The sequence below is a fragment of the Phoxinus phoxinus genome (genome assembly GCF_949152265.1).
Source record: "Phoxinus phoxinus genome assembly, chromosome: 19".
Taxonomy (NCBI): Eukaryota; Metazoa; Chordata; class Actinopteri; order Cypriniformes; family Leuciscidae; genus Phoxinus; species Phoxinus phoxinus.
In genome coordinates this window covers 25,948,416-25,973,101 of record NC_136894.1, presented here as the reverse complement: position 1 = coordinate 25,973,101, position 24,686 = coordinate 25,948,416, and the positions used below count along the sequence as shown (strand labels likewise).

At 37.1% G+C, this 24,686-nt stretch overlaps 1 protein-coding gene across 4 annotated transcripts in view; it reads right to left on the bottom strand.

Moving 5' to 3' along the window:
* Positions 1-24,686, bottom strand: part of pvrl2l (PVR cell adhesion molecule related 2 like) — a 141,461-nt gene that overhangs the window by 65,854 nt on the left and 50,921 nt on the right. For all 4 annotated transcript variants that reach the window (XM_079591569.1, XM_079591571.1, XM_079591570.1 and 1 more), the window contains exons 2-6: positions 15,814-15,923; positions 14,340-14,583; positions 12,037-12,330; positions 10,334-10,451; positions 9,068-9,216 (exon numbers count right to left, since the gene is read on the bottom strand). In XM_079591569.1, the coding sequence (XP_079447695.1) occupies positions 9,068-9,216; positions 10,334-10,451; positions 12,037-12,330; positions 14,340-14,583; positions 15,814-15,923 (915 nt within the window). The remainder of the gene's footprint in view (positions 1-9,067; positions 9,217-10,333; positions 10,452-12,036; positions 12,331-14,339; positions 14,584-15,813; positions 15,924-24,686) is intronic.

The following is a 24,686-nucleotide window of genomic DNA, read 5'->3' as shown; positions in this document are numbered from 1 at the left end:
TAGGCCGTAGTGTGAGGGCTTATCCTTTCTTTGATTACATTTAAGATATCGTTATTGAAATGATGGCACTTGGCCAGCAAAGAAGTCTCACAGTATTGATCTATTCCAGGGCTAATAAAACATTAAGTACCCAAATTTACTAGCACAACTCTTTATGAGTGTTATTGAAAAAACATTGAGTTCCTACAACCCACATTGAGAGCGAACCTTTGGAGAGTTGTGGAAGCTGTTAAAGGTCATTATTGTCTAAGAATGTTGATGGGCTCGAGGACAAAGCACCTCTTCAGCCCTCGTGACCTTTAACTTGTCCGCTACGCTCCTCAAGTGCCATAACTACGGCGCATTATTATTCCACCGCACTCTGTTAATGGCATGCTACAAAACCCTTCGACATTAGTCAATTTTCCTGCATGCATACATAGCTGGAATCTGGAATAATGTAAGAGAACTAAAAAAAAACAATTATGACGACCTCTGAGGGACTTTATTAACACGTATATAAAGAGCAACAGTGCCTGCACACATTTTTAGCGGTGTTGATTCCGGAAGTATTTTTGACATTTATTTTTCTCATAGGGATTTTTTAAGTCTTCAATAAGGGGTTTTACAACATGTACCAAACCAACCAGTTACGGGGTAAATTACAACATTACAAAAATGTATTTGAAGCAAAAAAAAGTGTTTAAAAATCGGACAAAAAGACAAAGGTACAAGACTGTGTACATAACAGCTTTAATGAAGGAAAGAACTACAATCCCCATGAAGCATTGCAATCAAATAAAAACAATGGAGAACTTGATTTAAAGATGTTGATTATATATAAAGAAACGATTTATTTTACATTTATTCCTAAATATGCATATTATATATGTATATATATATATATATATACAAATATTTAAGCAGTTTGAGAGCACAGGGAGTCTGACTTGAGTACATACAGTAATTCATGGTGCTTCATGGAAGTGGGTGTTTACTGCTGAGATCTTTTGCTGCGATTTGCTTGCTGTGGCTCTTTAATATTTATAGCATCATGGGTAATGTAGTTTTTCCACCAGGAAGCCTACTGTTAAATGAGATTCTTTAAAAAATAGGTTGCACTAATACAAATTGATGGCTTCAACAAAAGCATACTGTATACCATCAATTTACAACCTTCAGTAGGAGCTCACAGTATAACTGTCTTTAAAAGTTTTTAAGTTATGAATAAATATCAATCAGAAAATAAACCCGATTTTTGCACTATATCCGAATGTTGGACAGTTTTTGAATACGCAAGTTCTCCACATTGCGTCATCAGTTTCCCGCTAGAGTTAATAAACTCACGCTAATTTCAACTCTACAAGACGGCACCTTTCCCAAGGCACAAGAATACGGCAAGTATAATTATAGCATTTAGGGAGGTAATTTATGTAATTATTCATGTTTTTCTAAGCTATAGGTTGTAGTTAGAGACCACTTGGCACTCTACAAACTGATTGCTAGCGGAGCTCTATACCGAGTAGTCACAAAGGCATACGCTTTTCACTCCACTATAAACTCCCATTTATAAAAATAACACAACTACCACCACCCCAGGTAGAACTACAAATGCTATGGAAGCAATCAATCACACAGAAAAACACCGTACCCAAAGCGATCCGCACATGCACCGCGTGAGTGCGATCATTATATTCTAATTTATTTCTACTAAAATATACAGTTTTTTTGGCAGTACAAAAGGAAAGAGATGACGGATGAAACAAACATAGACAGATCGCATTTCCTCTGACTGTAAAGGATAGGCTCAAATCTCAGCCATGGCCTGCGGTGGCCCCTCCTTTCCGGAGTCTCACACGTCCTGTATTGATTTATTGGAGAACTCTGAGCACATACATTCAGCTTACACCAACCTCTCCTGCAGTCCTCCTAAAGCCCGGGCTAACTGACAGGGGACGTGTTGACCACTAATGGTGCTGCCAAAAGTGATACGGGAAAGCGTCCTAAGGGCTGACTGACCAAAGAGTTGAGTTCTACACAAGTTAATTACTTGGAAAAAGACTAGAAGGCCCGGTTTTGAGATGCATAATTGAGTGTGCATATCACTAGGTCATGTGCAACTCTTGTTAGAAAGTGCTAAATCCAACAGATTTCAAATGTATAATTGGGCTCTGAGCAGATCCTAATAACCCTATTGTCAGAGACGCTCGTTTCCGTGCTAGAACACACACACGCTCACGGGTTTGACGTCTTAAAGAGCGGTAGAGCTTCTCTGGAGGAGGATGGTATTTCTGACATGCATGTTTCTCAATTTTGATCTGTGGCAGGCAATAATCCCAGGGTGCCTATCTTGATTTCTTTTGTCCTGCTAAAGTCACCATGTGCACTGTACTTCAAAGACCCGGGCGTAAGCATGGCTGAGTGGATTACAACATCAGGATAAAAAGAAAAAAACCTTGCCAGGTCTTGGGTCGTGAATGTGAGATTTCTAAAAATGTCATAAGCAAAAAGGGCTGGATAATGAATCATAAATCATACACATATATGTGTGTGTATATGTGTGTGTATGATTTCTGATTCATTATCCAGCCCTAATATATATAATATATATATATATATATATATATATATATATATATATACATATAATAAATATATACATATATGTGTGTGTGTGTGTATACACATACACACTGAATATATATAATAAATATATACATATATGTTTGTACCCTTATACACATATATATGTATACACACACATACATATATGTACTGTATATTGATATATTTTTTACACTTTCAATGACTCAAAACTCAGAATCAAAATTACATTTGTTAATTTATTAAAATGACTTGGTAAGAACATGTGTAGGGAATTATTGCTGTTTGTTGAGACAAAATATAAGACAACATTTAGCTTTGTTTATTGTTAAATAAATAAAAGATTAGTCTTGAGTTATTAAAAACATTAGCCTAACTAGACTTAGCTATTACACGTTTTGCATTACACGTTTTGAATCCAATTGGCTCTATGGTTGAAATTATAGCTCCTCCGATTTGAATATATATATATATATATATATTGAACATCATCAAAAGGTTGGAACATATCAAGATCCATTTATCGGCCAGCCCTTCAAGCAGAGCACAAGTTTATTAGAGAGAAGGCTCAGGTAATGACGAATAATGACAGATAACAGGATTGTGGAAGCAGAAGAAATCGCTCAGCTAAGCCAGGCTAACTACAACTAAGCTGTAAAAGGATCCTGTAATGATTTTTCAACAGTTCATTGCATCCGCCATCACATCAGTGTCAACATCCATGAGAAATTTGTGAAAAATGTGCCATTGTCCCATTTCAGACAGGCTGCTCCTCATAATCCACTCAGAAAAGAAGACTCCTTTCCCAAAGAAAATCGAGAGGAGTAATGAGAGTCTGAAAACTAAATGTTTATGAAAAAACGCCGGCTCCATTTGGCTAGGCACGGCGTGTATTCTGTTTTTGAACATTAAAGCATTGGTATATGCGGCGTGGCAGATTCTAAACTCTGACATGTGTACGGAATTGCTAAGAGAGAAAAATGCTGCTTTTAAATAAGCCTCCATTGATTCAGACCCAGAGATGCATCGCTAGATACATCTTTAAAGCACTCCGAGCTGCACTTCTGGGGTAGATTGCACAAGCGATGCGTCAGAAACTTCGCAAAACAGCTTTGATACTCAATTTACCGTTGCTTAAAAAGAAATATGAATTTTTTGAGGCAAAACATTTAAATTAAAAAAACACACAATTAAATATTTTACCGTTGTCAACTAAATGGCTAATAATGTTCATGAATACTTATGCTCTGGATGAATCATTGCTTATTTAAGGAAAGACCAATAAATCATTAAATCGTTAGAATCCGTGCGGGTCAGAAAGGTATAGCCAAAAGCAAGACCCAGAGAAAGCCTCATTTTTATTCCGTAATTGATCAAAGCAAAGAAAAAGGCAACCCGGTGAGCCCTCATGTTTCAGAGTATCTGTAATGAGCCCTAATGATGGACGGTGTGGGATAAGAGCCAGGTAATCTTGGCAGCCCACTTTTCTGACATTTCACTTAATGTTAGCTGGGTGAAATCTCCTCGCCCTCTCATTGCCTCTTTCTTTGTCTCGGTTTTCTCCTGCTAAGCCGTGGGTGATAAGCTTCACCCAGGTGTCAGTCGACTGAGGTCTTTCCCTCACCTTATCTCACATGCTGAGTTTCAGACATTGTTTTCCCACCGTGAGGCTGAAGACGCTACAGGTAAGAGCGCTAGTGCCAGAACAAAGGTTTGATATGATATGAAAGCTCTGAGAAAGGGAATACATCAAATCTGATCGAGTACACAACCACATGTTCAGGACTGGAGGGACCAAAATGTCATCATTTAAAGATGAAGTGTGTTTTTAGATGTTTACGCAAAAGTCAACTTGAAGCGTAAGAGCCGATCTATGGATGAGGGCCCATGGAAAACCACAAAATATTCTCCAATCAAAATACGATTGAGATTCGGGAACCTCTTTGATTGGTGGATATCGCATTGGGTGTCTGTGGGTAATACACCAGTATGCAGATAAAGTTGAACATACTTGTATATCCAACTTTATGAGAGCCGGCTGATAAGACATTTGTAGGTTGATTTCCTTTAAAAAAACAAACTAATAAGTGCCACTTATTTGAACAGTTTCTTATAAATTACACACTTTACTTTTAAGAATAAACCATTTAAGGCCAGTACAATTGAGCATTAATCTGAATATCTAGTAATTACAGAACCGGATCTGATGGCTAAGATCGTCAACGAGTGCAGTGGAGTGTTGCAGTCTGCAATCAGCACTGCATGAGCCAATGTTTCGATTCAGAAAATAATTTTTCACAAATCTCAATGTCCTTGTTGAAAAGACCAGCTTAGACTAGCAAAAGCTTCTTTTTTACTGCATCATTGGTGCAGGTCTACATGATGGACCAGTAGCCATGCTGTTTACCCTAAGGGTGAAGAAATGATCGGAAAAGTAGGAAGGTCAAGATGGGTTAATATTTAAAATCTTGACTCATGAATATTCATTATCCAATGTGATGTTTAGATGTAAAGCAGAGACTGACAAACACGCACTAACCATAGCAGGAACTTGTAAATCTTTTGTTTTGTCTTAAAGTTGTTTTAAGCGGTTGGTTTAAATTTGCACTGTGGCGAAGCAAAACAAAATCCTCAAAATACAGTGTGATGATTATTTCTCAGCTGGCGAGATGGGTCAAAGAGCATGGTCTTTCTGGTGAAGCTAGTTGACAAGTGAAGCCTTACTGACAAATGAACTCATGCATTTAAAACACGATGGTCTTTTCAGCAGGGACGTGCCTTGTGTGCAGTTTTAAGCTGTGCATGCAAATGTGTGCCTGTACCTTTCTGCAAAAACTCAGTTGTTTGGTTCCTTAAGTGCAGCCACGACCAAACCCCAATAAACGGCACTAAGATTCAGCCAAGAATTTAAGCAGCTAAATGGCTTCTCATTTCCCCCTAAAGGGTCTACAATGAAAGCCTTCAGTTTTCTGCATTAGCTGTCTGAAAATGGTTAAGGAGGGGAAAGAAATGAGGAAACACTCCTTCTTGGCAAGCTGCATGATTAGTCTGTTAGCTGGCACAAGCTAAGGTCTCCCTCCTTTCAAGGAGAGAGGAAAACAGGAACAGAAAGAGAGTGAATTCAACTTCAGGAGAATTCTGTCTGGGGGATATTCTTCTTAAAAACAGCCCTCCTTCGGTTCTTTTCTCGCTTTTTATGCAAAAACACACACACACACACTTTCTCTCTAGCTAGGCTGGTGGACCCACTGGGAACCAGTGCAATCTAGCCTCATTCACGTGTACAGTCTTAGGAGTTAGGGGGATTTTAAATTCCTTTTGCATCAGCAAAAGTCTCGCCTGCAATCCGCTGAGCTTTGTCATGGTGTGGCATTTGTGTCTGCATTTATATTAGGCCCTGTTTACACCTGACTTAATGACTTAATTGAAATACACACATGGCGCAGTACAATACCAGCACAAATTGTGGCTGGTAAAAATAAAATGCGGCTAGGTAGTGAACAATTCAAAGTGAATTATGCCCTATGTGTTCCCTGTCTGAGGGAAACTAGCTTAAACCAGCCTAAAGGAGTTTTAGTGCTGGTTTTATCTTGTTTAATCTGGTCTCCACTGGTCAAGGATTAGCTAGTCTCCAAGCCTGACAAATTAGTGTTTAGCTGGTCAGTCTAGCTGATATCCCACTCTGACCAGCTGAAACGTGTCCAAAACCCATCTAAAACCATAAAAACTTAACCAACCTGGGAGACATTAGACAGCCTAAACCAGGTAAGACCATATTTCTACTTTGAGCTGGTTTAAATTTTGTAGTAGGGTGTTCATGATTGCTGTCACCACAAGTACTTCGAAAAACTGCATAAACCAGGCCTAAGGTCTCTCAGTTTGTGGAAACTGATTAGACTAGAAATGGATCATTTGGGACCTTTTTCAGCTAGTCAGGTAGACTGACTAGCTTAACACCAGCTTGTCCATTCTGGGAGACCATCTAGATCAAATGAAACCACAAAAAAAATAATTTAAACCACCATTTAAAACCAGCTTTGTTTTGCAGAAACGCACACTCGCGTTTGCGTTAGACCAACTTAACCTGGCTGGTTAAAATGGTCAGTTTTGATTATTTACAGGGGTTTGGGATACATTTCAGATGGTCAGGGTGGGAGATAATATTAGACTGACCAGTTAAACATCTGGTTGCCAGGCTGGGAGACCAGCTAAACCATCTTAGTCATTGCTGGCCCAAGTCCTAAACAAGGTTATTTTCGTAAACGAAAACTGAAACTAAGACTAAAACTATTGGTCAAATAACATATTCGTAAAATTAAATAAAATAGAAATTTCAACAAAAATGTAAAAATTGAATTCCACTGCGCTACTTTATTTTTCAATGTATGACCGTTGCGCTCGAGTCCCGCGTCTTTTGCATCGTTTCACGCATGACATAACGTTCTCACACTCAAGTTACAATAAGTTAAACTTTTAAAAGATGTGTCTCGAGGCCTTGCGCTTTTTCCCCAATTTCACTGTCCGCGTCTTTTTTCCGTTTCTCAAAGCAAAACCGCTTTCTGTGTGAACCAGCCCTAAGAAGCAGAAATGGCCAAATAAGTATTTCCATCATGACTAGACTTTATGCAAATACAGCTGTACCTTAATTCCACGTAAGATAACCATCTCATGTGAAACTAGCCTAAACAAGATACCTAGGCCTACCACACATATTAGGCAGGATACCACACTGAGCAGAAAACGGAAACAACAAATAGCATGTCTGGCCAAGAAATAGATATATAGGCTACATTTGTCAGAGTAAAAGTAGGCCTATACTAAATGTCTGGTCTGAATAGAACATTTGAATACGAGTATAACTATGAGTATATGATTTTAAACGATGCAATAGACAAAAAGCATACTGAAAATCAATACAAGAATAATGTTTGAAAGGATTAATCATATAAATAACCTTAAAGAATAATCATACGCATATTTTTTTATTTTTCTATAATAAATAAGATTTCATTTTTAATATGAATGAGTATGAATGAATATTTTTGACTTTTTAGTTGCATTTGTTTGGTTCTTTGTTCATCCTCAAACTATTATTTTATTTGTATTATTAAGAGGTTTTCACAAGAGTTAACTGTAAACATTAAACTTTGCTGTTATGAAATGTCTTTAACGCTGCTAAACTATAATGACTAAAACTGAAACTAAATATATAAAAACTAAATAGAAATGTGTTCAAAAACTAAAACGAAACTGAAATATTTAATATTAATATTAAAATAAAAACTATAATAACCTTAGTACTCTTCCCCATCCCTAATATATATGAGTGTGTATAAAGGAAAGTATCAAAGATCACACATACAGTCGAGTAGTTCTCTGCCAAAGGCACATTTCAATAACAACTCAATTCCCAGTCAAACAACTCAAATATACTGCTGAAAAGACCTGCTAGACTAGTACTAACCAGCCTTTCAAGCAGAGACAAAATGGCTGTGCAAAACATCACGAAAAAAAAACATATTTAACAATGCAGTGACTTAGCCTTTGTGACAATCCACTGTTGTGCGGCAACGGTGAATGTATCAAGTGAAGGTACGTGAAGGTTTCTGTGAGGACCAGGCGTCCTTATGACTGTGATAAAAGTCTCCTTATAATATCGTTGTGAAAAGGGAAAAAAAACATTTGAACAACTTCCCACACTTTCTCGCTACAGTGCGCCTACAAAGAGCCTTTGTTCTCCCACAAGACAATTGAAATTTCCAAAAGGATTCCCACGGATTCTAAATGCAGCTCTTGCGCTTGCCTTGGCATGAGAAAGTGCCAAAAGCATAGTGGCTCGCGGGCCTACACGCGTCCATTTAGTGAAGCAGCCACTCCAAAGCTTATCGACAACGCCTAACGTTTTAAGAAATGGAACATCAAGACGGTGTTGTGCATTAATGCTAACACAAAATGTGTGCGTTTCGGCACAACAAAGCTGTAGGAAAAGAAAGAAAACCATGCACAGGAACGGAGAGGAAAAGAAAAATAGCTTTTTTTTTCTATTAAGAGAGGTATGGTGAAGAGGGAAAAGAAAACACGTGAAAATAAGAAATAAAAAGCAACCCGGCAAACTGGCTCACACCAAGTGACTTCACATAGTACAAAGGCTTCTGGAGAAAATCCCGCAAAATTAGGTTAGGCAGGCCAACTAGAAATCCAACCACCAAGAAAGAGTCTGGCTTTTGAAGCCCACCCACATTAGAGAAGTGTACATGATGACCAAAATGCATCTGTATTTAGCAAGGAGAAACCCTTTTCCCACATTTTGTGTCCTCCTACGTGTGAGGGAGGTGGCGTGCAACACCGTGTCCTAACCAGGCACCAAATGCTTTAGCTCACTGCGCCTGGTTAGAACACTGTGCTTGAGATGAACAGTGTATTGAATTTATACATCAGCACAGACTTGTGAGTGCATGTGTCATTCCTGCATTGCGCCACTCACCGATGACCGTGGCGGAGAGCTCTTTCTTGGCAGAACCCAGACTGTTCTTCACCTCGCACACGAAAGTGGTGTTCACCGTTTCATCCACCTTTCTCACCAGCAGGCGTTTCTGATCAACCCATACCGAGGGCGGCAACTGACCCGAGGCACTGAGGAAGCAGCAACACACAAAACTGCATTTCTAGCTTTTGATAGCATGTTGGCTTATTTCAAAAACATAAAACTTATTTACTGAAAATACACCGTATATCTCAAAAAATCTGTTAAACGCGTTTGAGACATTAACTTGTGACACATTTTTAAAATTTGTCTGTGTGCTGAAACGGCACATTTTTTATGACACTTTAATGCACACTATTATATAATAAGGCCTACTCCATTTGAAAATGTGCCAAAAAAAATCTGGAATTGTTGCATATTTCTCTACTAACTTGAAACTCTCCAATCAAACGGCTACATCTAAGTATCTCCCAATAAGTCTTGCAAATAAATGTTGTTTCTCGATCTGTATCGATTCAAGTTCTCCTTTGTTTTGGTGAGAAAATGAAGTTGAAGCAGTGAAGCATTAATAGGCTGTTGTTGTTTTTATACCGCAGGCAAAGATGCTTCCTCAATTCAGAGCCAATTAGCCTGTGGCTGTTGTTTGCAGCAAATCTGCCATATTTTACTTTGTTTCAGTCATTGTTGCCATATTGGAGATGGCAACAGCACATAACTAGAAATATGAAATATGGATTCTCTTCAGACTAAACAAATACTTATGTATTATACTCTCGTGCTGTTGTTATTGTTTTTCTTCTGTGGAAGAAGATATTTATCAGAATGTCCATGCAGTTATTTTGTACACTACAGTTCAAAAGTTTGAAGTGGGTAAAAAAAAAGGATCTAAAAGGTTTAAAAATTTATATATTAATACTTTTTTCAGCAAGAATGCATTAAATTGATCAAAAGTGACAATAAAATACATTTATAATGTTACAAAAGATTTCTATTTCAAAGTAATGATGCTGAAAATAAAAAAAAATTACAATTTAAAATATATCAAAATAGAGAACAGTTACTTAAAATTATAATAATAATGCTTAGAATTACAATAAACATTATTTCTGTTTTAATTGTATTTTTGATCAACTTGGCCTTGGTAAGCATAAGTCAAATGTAAATCTCCTTTTGTGTTCGACCAAAGAAAATCTTATGGGCTTGGAATGACATGCATAAACTATGACGGCATTTTAAACGATTGCTTAAAGTTATAAAAGTACTCACGCTGTCCAGGTGACATTAGTGGGTTCTGGGTTGGCGTCAGCCTCGCAGATCAAAACGGCGTCAGTTCGACCCATATACCAGTTATTGTCATATCCCTCTATTGTCACAGTGGGTGGGTCTAGAAAGAATGTGAGAAAAAGAAGAAAGACATTCATCTGAAAATCCTGCATTGAAAAAGCAGTTCAAAAGGCTGGTTATCTGCCGTTCAGGGGTGGGAAGGGAAGATACAGGCTTGCTGAAGTTGGCACTGCCCGATTCTTAAAGGGCTTTGACATGCTGGGGAAATGCAGAATGAAAGTGCAAGAGGTTAGGATGTTCCAACAGGGGCATTTATAAAAAGAAATGACGAAGTTGCAAATCTGTGACATCCTCAAACATTCCCGCTCAGCTATGCAAACACAGACACCTCACACACTCTGTAAATAGCTTTCATGAAAAAAAAAAAAAATGCGAACAATGTGTTGAGGCAGAAATATGAGGCAGAGGCGAAGATGCTTAAATGCATTTCTTGATGAAAAGTAGGCTGGGTGAGGGAGAAAAGGTGTTATGAGCGAATGATACGGGACGGATTATGAGTTCATGCGAGTGTCACTGAGAACGCACTTCTTTAAAGGATTAGTTCGGCCAGAAATGAAAATTCTGTCCTCGTTTACTAACTTTCGTGTCGTTCCGAAACCATTCGACGAAGAGAAGTTTTGAATAATCTGTTGGTTGGCTTTTCTTTTCAGTTTCAATGAATGGGAACCGAAGCTTTCAAGCTTTAAAAAGGACACAAAAAGCACTAGAACTTTTATGAAAGTCTTCTGAAGTCATACGACAGCTATGCGTGAGGAACAGACCACAATTTAAGTCTTGTATTTATTGATAATCCTTCCCCCTCCAGTTAGCCATTAACTGCTGTGACAGGAGTCAGTGAACTCAAGAACCGAATCAGTCTGATTCACAAATGAATCACTCAGACCAGGGCTGCATTCCCCAAAAGCCTCGCAAGCCTAAGGAGATTGTAGAAAATGTTGTTACAATATGTGACCCTGGATCACATGTCGCACGGGTATATTTGTGGCAATAGCCAACAATACATTGTATGGGTCAAAATTATAGATTTTTCTTTTATACCAAAAATCATTAGTATTTTAAGTAAAGATCATGTTCAATGAAGATATTTTGTAAATTTCCTACCGTAAATATATAAAAACAATTTTTTGGTGAGTGAATGCAGCACAATCTCAAACACAAATGGACAACTTTAAAGGCGATCTTCTCAATGTTTCGATTTTTTTGCACCCTCAGTTTACAGATTTTCAAATAGTTGTATCTCGGCCATATATTGCCCTATCATAACAAACCATAAAACCATACAAACTCAATTTTAAAAAAAATAACCCATTTGACTGGGTTTGTGGTCCAGGGTCACATATATTGTATGGGTAAGCCTTGATTTGTAAACTGGGTCAGATTGTTTTTTAGAAAAGATCAGATTCATAAACTGAATGGTTCATTGTTACATATATTATGAAATTCTCAACTTAACCGCATCATTCATTTTAAAGAAATTGAGAAGACTGGTAGGAAATTCATCATAAAGTCACTCTTTGTGTTCCACAGAAGAAAGAAAGTCATATGGATATATATAGTGAGCAAATAGAGAATTTGTATTTGGGTTGAACTACTTCTTGCAGTGTGTGAGTATGTATGAATCTTACACTCCACCACCAGCTTCAAGTGGAAGGTTTTCGGTTCGTTCTGCGTCCTCTGATTCACCAAGCAGGTGATCTCCTTTCCGTTTTCAGCAGGTGTCGGGATCATCCGATACTCGCTCTTCACGGTCACTGTGCCGTCCGTCTCGGGCACTGAAGTGTGGTTATAGCGGCCGGCAATAGCTGTATTCCAGGAGATTGTTGCCTCTGGTTTCCCTTGGGCTGCCTCACATCTTGCCACGACAACCTCAGAAGAGCCGGCTTGCACTGGGATGGCGGTGGCTGAGTTTTTGGGTTTAGCTGATGGAGAGAAAAAAAGATTTTAAAAAAGAGGTTACAACATGAATTTGGTTTTCAATAGCCTTTTTTATTAATCAAGTGGCGCTTGAGCTAAACCAAACAAAAAAAAAACATGCAGCAAAGCAACACAGTACTCAGACATGTCATTGACTCTTATTAATGGGATACTGTACAGTCAGCCGGTCATTTTCAAAAATAAATGTCAACAGGGTGTTTCAAACATTCAGACCTTATTACACAGCTACTTACCAAATGAAAAAAACTGAAATATTGATTGATTACATGAGAAGAAAGAGCGCAGAGTGATACTAGAGACATGAAATTAGCACAGTTACGAAGGAAACTGGATGCCTGGGACAATCTAGGACGGTCAATTATAGAGGTCATTATACAAAAATATTTTAATCACAGAACTGAGTGGAATCAAGCATATCAGAGAACTGTGTAATAATAGGGGTTTTTCAGTGCCTGATTCTGACATCAATGTACCTGATGGCCAAGGAGGAGCTCAAATATTACAGATAAATGGTGGCAACCAAATGTAAAACTGTTTGTTTGATTATTATTATCATTGTTTGATTATTTATATATTCATCATCTAATGAAAGCAAAGGACATGCTTGCTGAAATCAAATTATGCTAAAATTGAATTGTCTTAATTTACTAAAATTATTATAAAATATAATTAATCGAAATGATAAACTAAATTGCTGAAATAAAATAATTATGTGGCAATTTGCATGTTTTTTAAAAGTTTTAATTAAAAAGTATATGTATGCAAATATTGATTTTTATTATAAATTGTAACGTGTCGTATGTATATAATATTAGCAACAAGACCATTTTTAGATTATTTATTTAACATTTAATGAAAGTATTTACTGCAATACAGCAACATTTTTTTACACAGTTTTTTCTTAATCCACTAAAATTTATATCAAATTTAATGAAACCAATTGGGACATAAAATAGCTGAAGTTAAATTAAATAATCACTCTGTGAAATTATACATGATTTTAAAATGTTATTTTAAATACTGATCTTTATTATTTTTATCATTGCATATAAGATCATCTTACACACATACTGTATATAAATATACATATATACACACTGTACATGTATACTCATTCTCACACACACACACACACACACACACACACACACACACACACACACACACACACACACACACACACACACACGATGATGTAAGATGCTTATTTCAAATTAGCCAAGCACATTTAAAAGCAAGTTGTTAACAACAATACAAGATGATGAACGCTGAGTTAATGTTCTACTTGGTTTACCCAGGGCCAGGGGTAAACAGTGAAAGACAAACAGAGCGAGACGCTTGAACACAGCCAACGTGGATAAACGGGCAGCCCTGATTCATACCATCACTCGGTCTCTGATGATAGCATTAGCTTAGTCATTCAAATGATGAATCAGGCTAATGGGGGACATTAGTGTTAAAGCAGACAGCAGAACTGCTATTGTGAGCAAAGCTAATGTAGTTTAGCACGACTCCTAACTACGCCCAGAGTAGCTACAGATTCAGCAGTCGAAGCAACCTTGAGGTATGTGGTTTAGGCAGATATTCAATGAACATTTAAAACATATTTGATAGAATTTTGTTGGCAATATCAAATTAGAAAACATTGTACATACTGCTTTTATTTTAATGCACTAATTATTTGGCCATTAAATGTCCTAAAGCACTCCCTGCTCGTGTCAAGACTCGAGAGTATAAGAGGAAGGCTTCTTTAAAAGCCTTTTGGATTTTAACCAAAAGATCACAAATAGCGACTGGAGAGTTTGATTAATTTTCATGAATCAGTTCTTATGAACCATACCAAATCATTGGTTGAAAACACTAATTTAATTATACTATGTTTGTGTCATCATTTAGCATGGAACTTTATTTTTTTTTTAAATGGTTAACTTGTTCTACTTGAATCCGTCTTGTTTGCTGGAAGCCTATAAATAAACACAAGTGAGTTACTTACCCAGCATGATAAGAGTGGTCGTTCCCTGCTCGTTTCCACTGGGGTAAGTCGCGTACTCGCAGATGTACCTGCCAGCATCAGCCATACTCAGTTTGTCGATCCTAATGGATGGGTTCTCCAGGGAGCCTTGTGTAAACTTAACTCGACCTACAAAATCTTTATTAGGGAAACTGGCTCCATATACGGGGTGGAATACAGCAATGTTGTGCCTGTCACCCTCGACACGCTCAAACATCCACGAAACCTACGAACCAGAAAGAAATAGGGAATTAATCCTTGCATGGCATTGCTTTAACATACAGCATGCAGCCAGCCATCTGCTTGTTGTTTAAACTCAAGATTGACCATATGGATGGCGATAGCATGGGACAATTACTGGGCCTGTGCTGAACGATCACTATATCTTACATTTGTTCAACACGTACAGGTGTTTCACTGATTGCCAATCATTAATATTCATGTATGCACTGAGTAACGTTGTTGTGAATTCTGCATATTTAAATATGCACCAATGTATTATTATCAAGCAGGCAGACATAGATTTTATCGAAAACTGTGATGATGACTTCTGATAACCTTGAAAGCATAAGTTTAGAATGATGCTATAATTTTTTTCTGTATAAAATGTATAATCTTACAGCTAATTCTGGAAAATTAAAAGCCTAGTAAATTATTTGTGCAATTTTCTCAAGAAAACCTGCATCAAAATATACATATACACACACAAATATATATATATATATATATATATATATATATATATATATATAGTTATTATCAGCTATTAGTAATAATCGGCTAGTTATCAAACTTTTGAATGAACTTCTCTTATGCTCACCAAGGCTGTCTTTATTTGATAAAAAAAATACAGTGAAGCAATAATATTAATGATTTAAACTGTTTTCTATTTGAATATAATTTATTCCTGCGATCAAAGCTGAATTTTCAGCATCATTACTCCAGTCTTCAGTCTCACATGATCCTTCAAAAATCATTCAAATATGCTGATTTGCTGTTCAAGAAACATTTCTTATGATTATCAGTGTTGGAAACAGTTGTGCTGCTTAATATTTTGTATCTTGTGGGTCAATTTTTCAGTCCCCATGATAAAACCATTTTTAAAATGATTTTTTAAAAATGCAAAAATGAAGAAAGTTTTCAGTGAGGGTTGTGTTTAGGTGTAGAAATGTATGGTTAGGGGATAGAATATACAGTTTGTACAGTATAAAAATCATTGTGTCTATGGATAGTCCCCATAAAACATGGAAACCTAACAGTGTGTGTGTGTGTGTGTGTGTGTGTGTGTGTGTGTGTGTGTGTGTGTGTGTGTGTGTGTGTGTGTGTGTGTGTGTGTGTGTGTGTGTGTGTGTGTGTGTGTGTTTGTGTGTGTGTGTGTGTGTGTGTGTGTGTTATATATTTTATATATTTGTGTAAAATATGATTATAAATGGTCTATATATGGCGAGAGCCTCACCTGTGTGAGTTTGGTGCTTCCGCTGTCGGTGAACTCACAGCGCAGATTGACAGACCCATTTGGATTCGAAGTGACTTCATATTCTACTCGAACACGCTGACTCCAGACCGCTGCAAAACAGGAAAGAGCGAAACATTAGAACTTTACAGTATCGTAGCCTATATTAAAATGAAATGAAACCCAGACATCAGGCTAATACGAAACACACCAAAGTGACTGTTATATTTGTGGGCCTGAGCTTCCTCCGGGAAAAAGTGCAGTCTTAGACTGATTAGAGCTCAGTGGCTTCACATCTATCTACTGAATGCGCAGACTGTCTCAGCATGAGACTTATCCTGCTTTGATTGCCCATAATTAAAGAAAAAGAAAAACTTGAGCTATCTCATCATCACAGCATCAATCTACACGATCGCGAATATGGATCAGAGCTCGGTTGAACAAATGCATCTGGAGGAGAAAAATTATAAGTGTCAAGTGAAACGGTTTACTTCTATAATGCAATGCATTCCCGAGTGAAAAATAAATATTCAATAAAGAAAAAGTAGGGCTGCGCTTGATTTTATACATAAATAACATGATTGGATTCCATGGATGTTAACAGTTCTTCATGGAACCATTGAAGTCAATAAAGACCCCACCAGCATTTTTTTTTAAAAGTTGTCAGTCAGAACATAATCAAAAGAAAAAAACAGAGCTTCTGCTTTAAAAAAAAACATTTTATTCTAGCTTCATGCATTCTTTTTTATCAACACTTGGATGTGGGTATGTTTCATAAAAAAAAGTATTGTTGTCAAAGACTACGCCTGGATCAGTTTTCGATTATCAACACACAGATGAAGTAGCTCACTTCCACAACAGTCCTATACCCCGTCATGTGTCGACATTTCATTCGGTAATGTAAGGTAATTATGATTTATATGCCGTTTTATGTTTGATGATCGCGTTAGCTTACATGTGTGCAAGCAATGCTTCTATTGCTTGTTTCTGCATTTCGCCTGTGTTTTGATCTGGAGGTTCTGTACTCTTTTAGAAGATGTGTATAGCGCCCATTGTATCATAAATGACGTAATATTCCGTAAATGGTGGAAAAGCGTTGTGTCATAAATTACAGAATATTCTGTAAATGGAGAAGAAGCGCTGTTACACAAATAACGTAATATTCCATCAATGGTGGAAAAGTGCTGTGTCAAAATAACGTAATATTCCATCAATGGTGGAAAAGTGCTGTGTCAAAATAACGTAATATTCCGTCAATGGTGGAAAAGCGTTGTGTCATAAATAACGTAATATTCCGACAATGGTGGAAAAGCGCTGTGTCATAATTAAATTACAGAATATTCCGTAAATGGAGAAGAAGCGCTGTTTCACAAATAACGTAATATTCCATCAATGGTGGAAAAGTGTTGTGTCAAAATAACGTAATATTCCGTCAATGGTGGAAAAGCGCTGTGTCAAAATAACGTAATATTCCGTCAATGGTGGAAAAGCGCTGTGTCAAAATAACGTAATATTCCATCAATGGTGGAAAAGCGCTGTGTCAAAATAACGTAATATTCCGTCAATGGTGGAAAAGCGCTGTGTCAAAATAACGTAATATTCCGTCAATGGTGGAAAAGCACTGTGTCAAAATAACGTAATATTCCGTCAATGGTGGAAAAGCGCTGTGTCAAAATAACGTAATATTCCATCAATGGTGGAAAAGCGCTGTGTCAAAATAACGTAATATTCCGTCAATGGTGGAAAAGCGCTGTGTCAAAATAACGTAATATTCCGTCAATGGTGGAAAAGCGCTGTGTCAAAATAACGTAATATTCCGTCAATGGTGGAAAAGCGCTGTGTCAAAATAACGTAATATTCCGTCAATGGTGGAAAAGCGCTGTCATAAATTACAGAAAATTCCGTCAATGGTGGAAAAGCATTGTCATAAATTATGTAATAATCTGTAAATTATGGAAAAGCATTTGTCATAAATTACAGAAAAATCTGCCAATGACGGAGAAGCAGTAGGCTATGTCTAAATGACAAAAAATTCTCAATGGCAGGGAAAGAGTTAATAAAGTAAAGGTCGTTTGATCCAGGTTCACTTTAAAGTTTTTACTTTATATATACACCCAATCTTTCTCATTTTTTTTTTTGGGGGGGGGGGGGGAAAGAAACAATTTAGACCTTAATTATACGTTCAAAGGCCTCATATTAATATGAACAGAATTTTAATTGTTTTTTGCCTGTGCGCAATATAATTAGTCTTAACTTTCTCAGCATCACAGACTAACACATCTCTCAGCAAATAACAGATGGATTCTGCAAACTGAAAATTACATTACACACTTGACTTGTAAGTAATTAAGTGCGCAAATAATTAAAAATCATCATTAAAATTACGTTTATGCTGCTTTTAAAACAATTTTGCCCTTCAACATAACAGTCAAGTGATCAAAACTTTATAGTGGGAGGCTGAAGCCTATAAAAGAACATTATTGCACATTTATTAGTGCAATAAAAACAAACCTGTGATTCTATAACCCGATATGAGTTGTTCTGCAGTCTGCATCACACTGATGGTAAACCGACACTGCATTGCAGTTCCAGCCATAGCACTTTTAAAGTGCTTTCCTTCTGCATTTGAACATTTTGACCCGGTGGCCGTGATCCCAGACGGTGATCTTTGTGTCGGCACAGCATTCACTTATGGAAGATTGCAAAGTTCAACTTTTTCAAAACTCACTCGCTTTCTCTTTGCTTTCACGTTTTCTCACCCGGCCGTATACAAAGGCAGGTTAAAATAAACAACCCGTGTTTTGACTCCGGTAGTCCGCCGACTCCAGCGAGCTCCAGCGGAGACAGAAGCGAGAGACCTCCAGCTCAGAGCTCTAGGAGTCAAAGGCCAGCGAACAGCATGAGAGCTGCTCCATATATACTGATGGAATAAGGAATGGCTCAGTGCTCACAAAAACACACACACATTCACAAGCAGCTGCATTTGACAATCTACAGAAACATCAGTGTGTCTTTCAGACACACTCTAAAAGACAGACCTCAAATTGCATGTACCCCGGAGAGGATTAAATAAATCCATCAAATACAGGGTTGCGGCCACATAAAATGATACACAAACAGAGCTTGATTCTGTTATGGAAACGCATACTTTCAAATGCAAAAGCAAAAGCTTTCTCCTCTTATGCTATAACCCCTTCGCCACATTGAAAGATCCAACTCGGTTTATGTTCCACAAAGGCATTAAATCGATATGACCTCAGGTTCGCAAACCTCCTGTAAATCAGATCTGTTACCTAACACCGACTGAAAGGTATACGACACACTTACAGAAGATGCCAAATACTTGTGCTGAACTGTAATGTGTCTGTATTAAACACCCTTAGGCTTGATGACTTAAGCTTGATTTCATCCATGATTGTGTCAAAACACAATTTATAATTGTAAATACGCCACAAGGGCATCCATTACAAAAACGGTCTTCGTCTATGGTCAGTTTTTCCTTTCAAGTCAAGTACTGCCATCGCAAATCTTGATGAACAGCTTTAAGTCAGTTACATTGCCATGTGTATCTAGCTGATTTACCTGATAGCATCGAATAAATGTGGTTTAATGGCATTCCATATACACACACCATTAAGCATTCTAATGATGTTTATATCTGTCACAATAATGCAAGAACGCTTATTAGACCAGGTACAAACTTTACACAAGACAACCATGCAGAAAAACAGCCATAAAGCAGTGTTTGTTAATGTCCACTATAGCACCCCTTGTGGAAAGGCTGAGAATGCAATGCAGTGTCACATTTGAAGAACGCACAATATCGAGCTAGTAGTTGCACGCATATACTTGTGTAGATTACGTTTCAGGCCAAGGTACATACGACAATCCACTGCACATTTATATTGCTACAAATCATTTCTATTTCAAATAAATGTAAACTTAGTTCGTCAAAGAGCAAATTTTCTTGTTTCTTGAGCAGAAAATCAGCATATTAGAATGATTTCTGGAGGATCATGTGACAGTAAAGACTGGAATAATGAAAAAGATAATAGTTTATATACTGGCATTGGTCTATGAAGAACCTTTCAATTGAACAAACAGTTCTTTATAGTGGAAAAAGGTTCTTTAGATTATTAAAATGGTTCTTTTAAGAGCTGATGACTGAAAGATTCTTTGGGGAGGCAAAAAAAAAACACTTTTGGAACTTTTATTTAAAGGATGTGTATATTCTTTAATTGTAATAATATTTCAAAATATTACTATTTTGATTGTATTTTTGAGCATGAGAGACTTTCTTTCAAAAACATTTAAAAAAAATCATAGTGACCCCAAACTTCTGAACAGCTTTGGTAGTGTATGTAAATGTTTATAGTTGTTCAACACAATCTTGACAGTTTCTATATACAGACATTATAAAGATTTATATGGAATTTTTTGCAAAAATATTAGAACGTCATAGAAGCCAATTTCCCTTTATCCTTTTTTATGTACTACTAATTTTATATATACATTAATTTTCATCTAAATTTCCATACTCATTACAAGAACTGCTGCTGTATCGCTATTTGTATTTGACAAATAATCTTTGACTAATCTTGTTCTGTGTATTTACATTTAAGTTCCAATTAACATGCCATTCATACAAGGATATGCGAAGGCATGCACATATCAGTGTGCTCAGAGCACGTCCGTATCCAGGGCTCTCATGTCAAGAAGTGTGTGTTTTCATTATACGAGGAGCTGCGCGTGACTCAATGTAGCAGAATTCCCCCTGAAGGTACACAATGGCCTGTCAGACCAGCTCTGTGGTATAAGAAACAGAAACACAAAGCATTTATTCACTCACCTCGCTCCCTTTACCTCTCTCTCGCTCTCGCACAGCTCCGCTCCTCTTTTGTTTCCTTCTATCTTTGGCTCATAACTCTATTTCCCTCTCTCCCTCTTCCTCCGTACACATCAACAAATGAGTCATCGGGTGGAATGTAGTTGTACGATGTTTTAGTCATTCGTTTTTCATAGGGTCAATGAAAGAACGCCATGGGTTCAAAAAGAAGGGAAAAAAACGAGAACAATAAAGTAAAGAACCAAATATCTGTCTCATTTGCATGCATACCCAGCATGCTGCACCCCCTCCCTTTGTGTTCAAGTGTTTCTGTTCATATTCCTGTGCTGATCTACTATTTGCACTGGTTTTAATACCTCTGAAACAGTCGGGGTGTCTGCGCACTGCTGATACGCTTTACTTAAGGATGACAAACGAACCAAAGTAGGGCTGCAACAGGCTCTTCAATAAAACACAAACACATTTAAGGGGCAGAAGCAATTTACCAAAAGCACACAAGCTTGCTTTATGAACTCAATGCAAAGCTCATCGGTGCTTATGTTAAATAACGTGTGAAACTCACCTCAGAGTCATTAATATATTCATATATACGCACCGCAGGGATGACTGTGCCCTGGGGCGTTACCTATTTGCACACTAACTAGCATAAATGTTTAATTTTAGGTATATATTTAGGTGTAACTTTAAAGGATTAGTTCCCCCAGTAATTAAAATTCTGTCTTTCTGTCACTATTTACTCGCCCTCAAGCCGTTCCGTGCAACTTTCTTTCCTCAGCGGAGGATTTGATCAATTTAAATCGTAACTGCACCATAAAAAAAGCAACCAATATGTAATTGAAACTTCAAAAAGCTCAAATAATCATTAAACTGTCCATACGACTCATGCACTATATTTCAAGTTTTCTGAAGCCATGCAATAGCTTTAAAATAGTAGGACTGTTCATGAATTCACAAAAGAGGTAGCAATGTCCAGTTTGACCAGAGCTGGCGCCAGTGAGGCATTGAAGAGTCTGAAAAAACGAAAGGGGTCGATAATGTAACGAAAAATTTCCCCAGCTAGAAAAGCATATGTGGCCCATTCACGTATTTTCTATACCGTAAACAAACCTGTCACCAAAGCTACTGGGCAAATACAGATGGCAGACCTTTGATTAATATCCTACATAAAAAGGAAAATTGCCTAGGCCAACATTTTCGAAAATTCGACTCATCAATATTAATGAAGCGGGACGTTTGTGTATCAAATGTGCCAATCAAAATGTGACTTTGTTAAACAAACTGGCCTTAAAGGAATAGCTCACCCACAATTTATTATTTCTGTCATCATTGACATTTACTCACCCTCAAGTTCCAAACCTGTATGAATTTCTATCTTCTACTGATCATAAAAGAAGATATTTTGAAGAATATGGCTAATCAAACAGTTGACGAGCCCCATTGACTTCCATATTAAAATAACTACATTATTGAAATGTGAATTTTCTTCTGTGTGGGCCTCTGACGTGAGTTCAGGAGAGCGCCACGATGCATACGAGAACTGAGAAGAAGATGCTCACGATCATTTGATGGGAAAGGTCCTTTTGCGGCATTGGTAAGGCACTTTTACGTTTTCTCGTTGGTTTCTCACGATTCGGACATCCAGGAAATGCACACTTTAGAACCATTTTAAACACTACATCGAGACCTCTCTGCGTTATCTTCTCATTTCTCGCGCATGCATCGTAGCGCTCTCGTGAACTCACGTCAGAAACGGAAGAAAATTAAAAGTTGAATAAAGTCATTATTTTTGTTTTTTTGCGCACAAAAGTATTCTCGTCGCTTGATAAACTTCACACCGTGTCCTAACTACACGCGATGCGACACCGATAAAAGGTTTCTTTTCCATGTTAATCAGAGTTTTTGTCCTAACCAGCCACGACGGTTAGGTTTCTATTTTAGAAATGGTTTCTTTTTTTCTGCGACGTCGAGCTGGAGCAACAAACACAAAGTGTGGCAATGATAATCTCAGGTGTTTATGTGCTTTATTTAATGTTAAAAGCGTGTAATGTGACTTTGAATATCATTTAGTGCTCCCAGCTTTGTAGCTAAAAGCAACAAATGGATAATTCACCTCAGATCTTGAAATGAAACAAATGGAAACAAAAGCGTTCAAACTGTGAACAAACAAGTGTATTATTTGACAAAGATTGTTTTAGTAACTCAGTAGCCTATGTATTTGAATAATGTTTAAATGGTGCAATATTTGTGAATTTGATTATGTAGCCTGCTTATCCATTTTCTTGCGATTGCCATCAAGATTACTCTCTGGTGCCGTGCACTTGCCGCGAGACCCCGCCCACGCGCTGTTCTGATTGGCTGTGGGTTTTGATTGCATCTCGCAGTCGTGTCACATCTAGTGTGGACAGACAAATGATTTGTCGCTGGAATCTTATCGCATCGCGTCTGTCTGGTTAGGACACGGTGTAAGGTTGAGTCACTGTAGTCACTTGGACTATTTTAATGATGTCTTTACTAACTTTTCAGGGCCGGCAGAAGCAATTACCCAGCAGCCTATGAAGGAGTGAGCCAGCTCTCAGATTTCATCAAAAATATCTTAAATTGTGTTCCGAAGATAAACGAAAGTCTTACGGGGTTGGAACAACATTTTCATTTTTGGGTGAACTAACCCATTAATGCTAGAAAGCTTATGTTAAATGTGATTTTTCCATTTCATCATTAAAATCCATTTCCACATTCATCTTGACTGAGGGGGCAGGATAGTCAGGGTGTTGCTCCGGCCCCGTTTTTTACTCAGATTTCACAATAAATTGATTGATTCTGTTCAGAAAATCGCTGTGAATGCTATGAATCAGACGAATCCACTGCAAGTTCACTAATTCAATCCAGTCACAGAGTTTAAAAGCTCACTGCATGGGAAGATTTGTCAGTGACTAATCAAATACATTTCTAATATCCGTCCCTCTCACAAAGTTATCACATGACTTCTGAACACTTGGGACATCAACCTTATTTTTCAACATGGAAGCAAGTAATTTCCTGTGAATGTGCGAGACTTCCGATTCATATTGCCACTATAGGTAAACAACTAAAAATTAAGTAAATGGTAAAGCTATAGTATTTACACTAAAAACCAGTGTGTTTATGATTAGTATAAATAATTAAAATTATATGAAAACAACCAGTTTGCCAAACACAAACATTAAACAGCATAACGGACAATTTTGTACAGCTAAAATAACTGGAAGCAGCTGACACTGGAGGCCTACACATTCATATAAAAAATAATGTGGATAATGTATGAGTAGCATTGGCTACTACTGTATACACAATGCTGTTATGGTGCTTTTGCATCCTTATCCATTAGAGTCTTCAAAACGTATCCTTCCCCAGAAGAAAGTCAAGTATTCCTTTGCCATTCCTTGCCATTTGAAAACACAAATGTAATGGAGGTTTGAGCCAACTAAACAATAATTGGATTGTCTTTTTCAGTATGCCGTATTTTTTTACACCGAATTTTGAGCAATATTTGCTTGAAAAAAAAAAATATGTCATTGACAACAGAATTAATTTAACTGACAAGGCCATAATACACATTCAAGAACTTGTCAGTTCAGCCTGTTTTCAAATACTTCTTTCATTATCAAAAAAAAATTCTACTTGCACTAAGCCTCAATTTCTTTTCTCTCCCAGACGTCCTTGTCTTTCTAAACAAGTCACATGATGCACAAACTAACCACATTTAAGGGGAAAAGGGCATTTACCAAACCACATATGCTTGCTGTAGATACTTCGGAAAACCTCCAAAATGTTATTTGTTAAATAACATATTCATTATTATTAATAAGTTATGAATACATATACCTAAATGTTGTGTTTTGTAACTTTCATATCAATCAAAATGTATCAAATTGCATGAACAATATAAGCATACATAGTAAGAACAACAAAAATGAACAGATGTTATTTTATAAATAACAATACTCATTATTATTATGAATTATTATTATTATTAATATATACAGAAATTCTC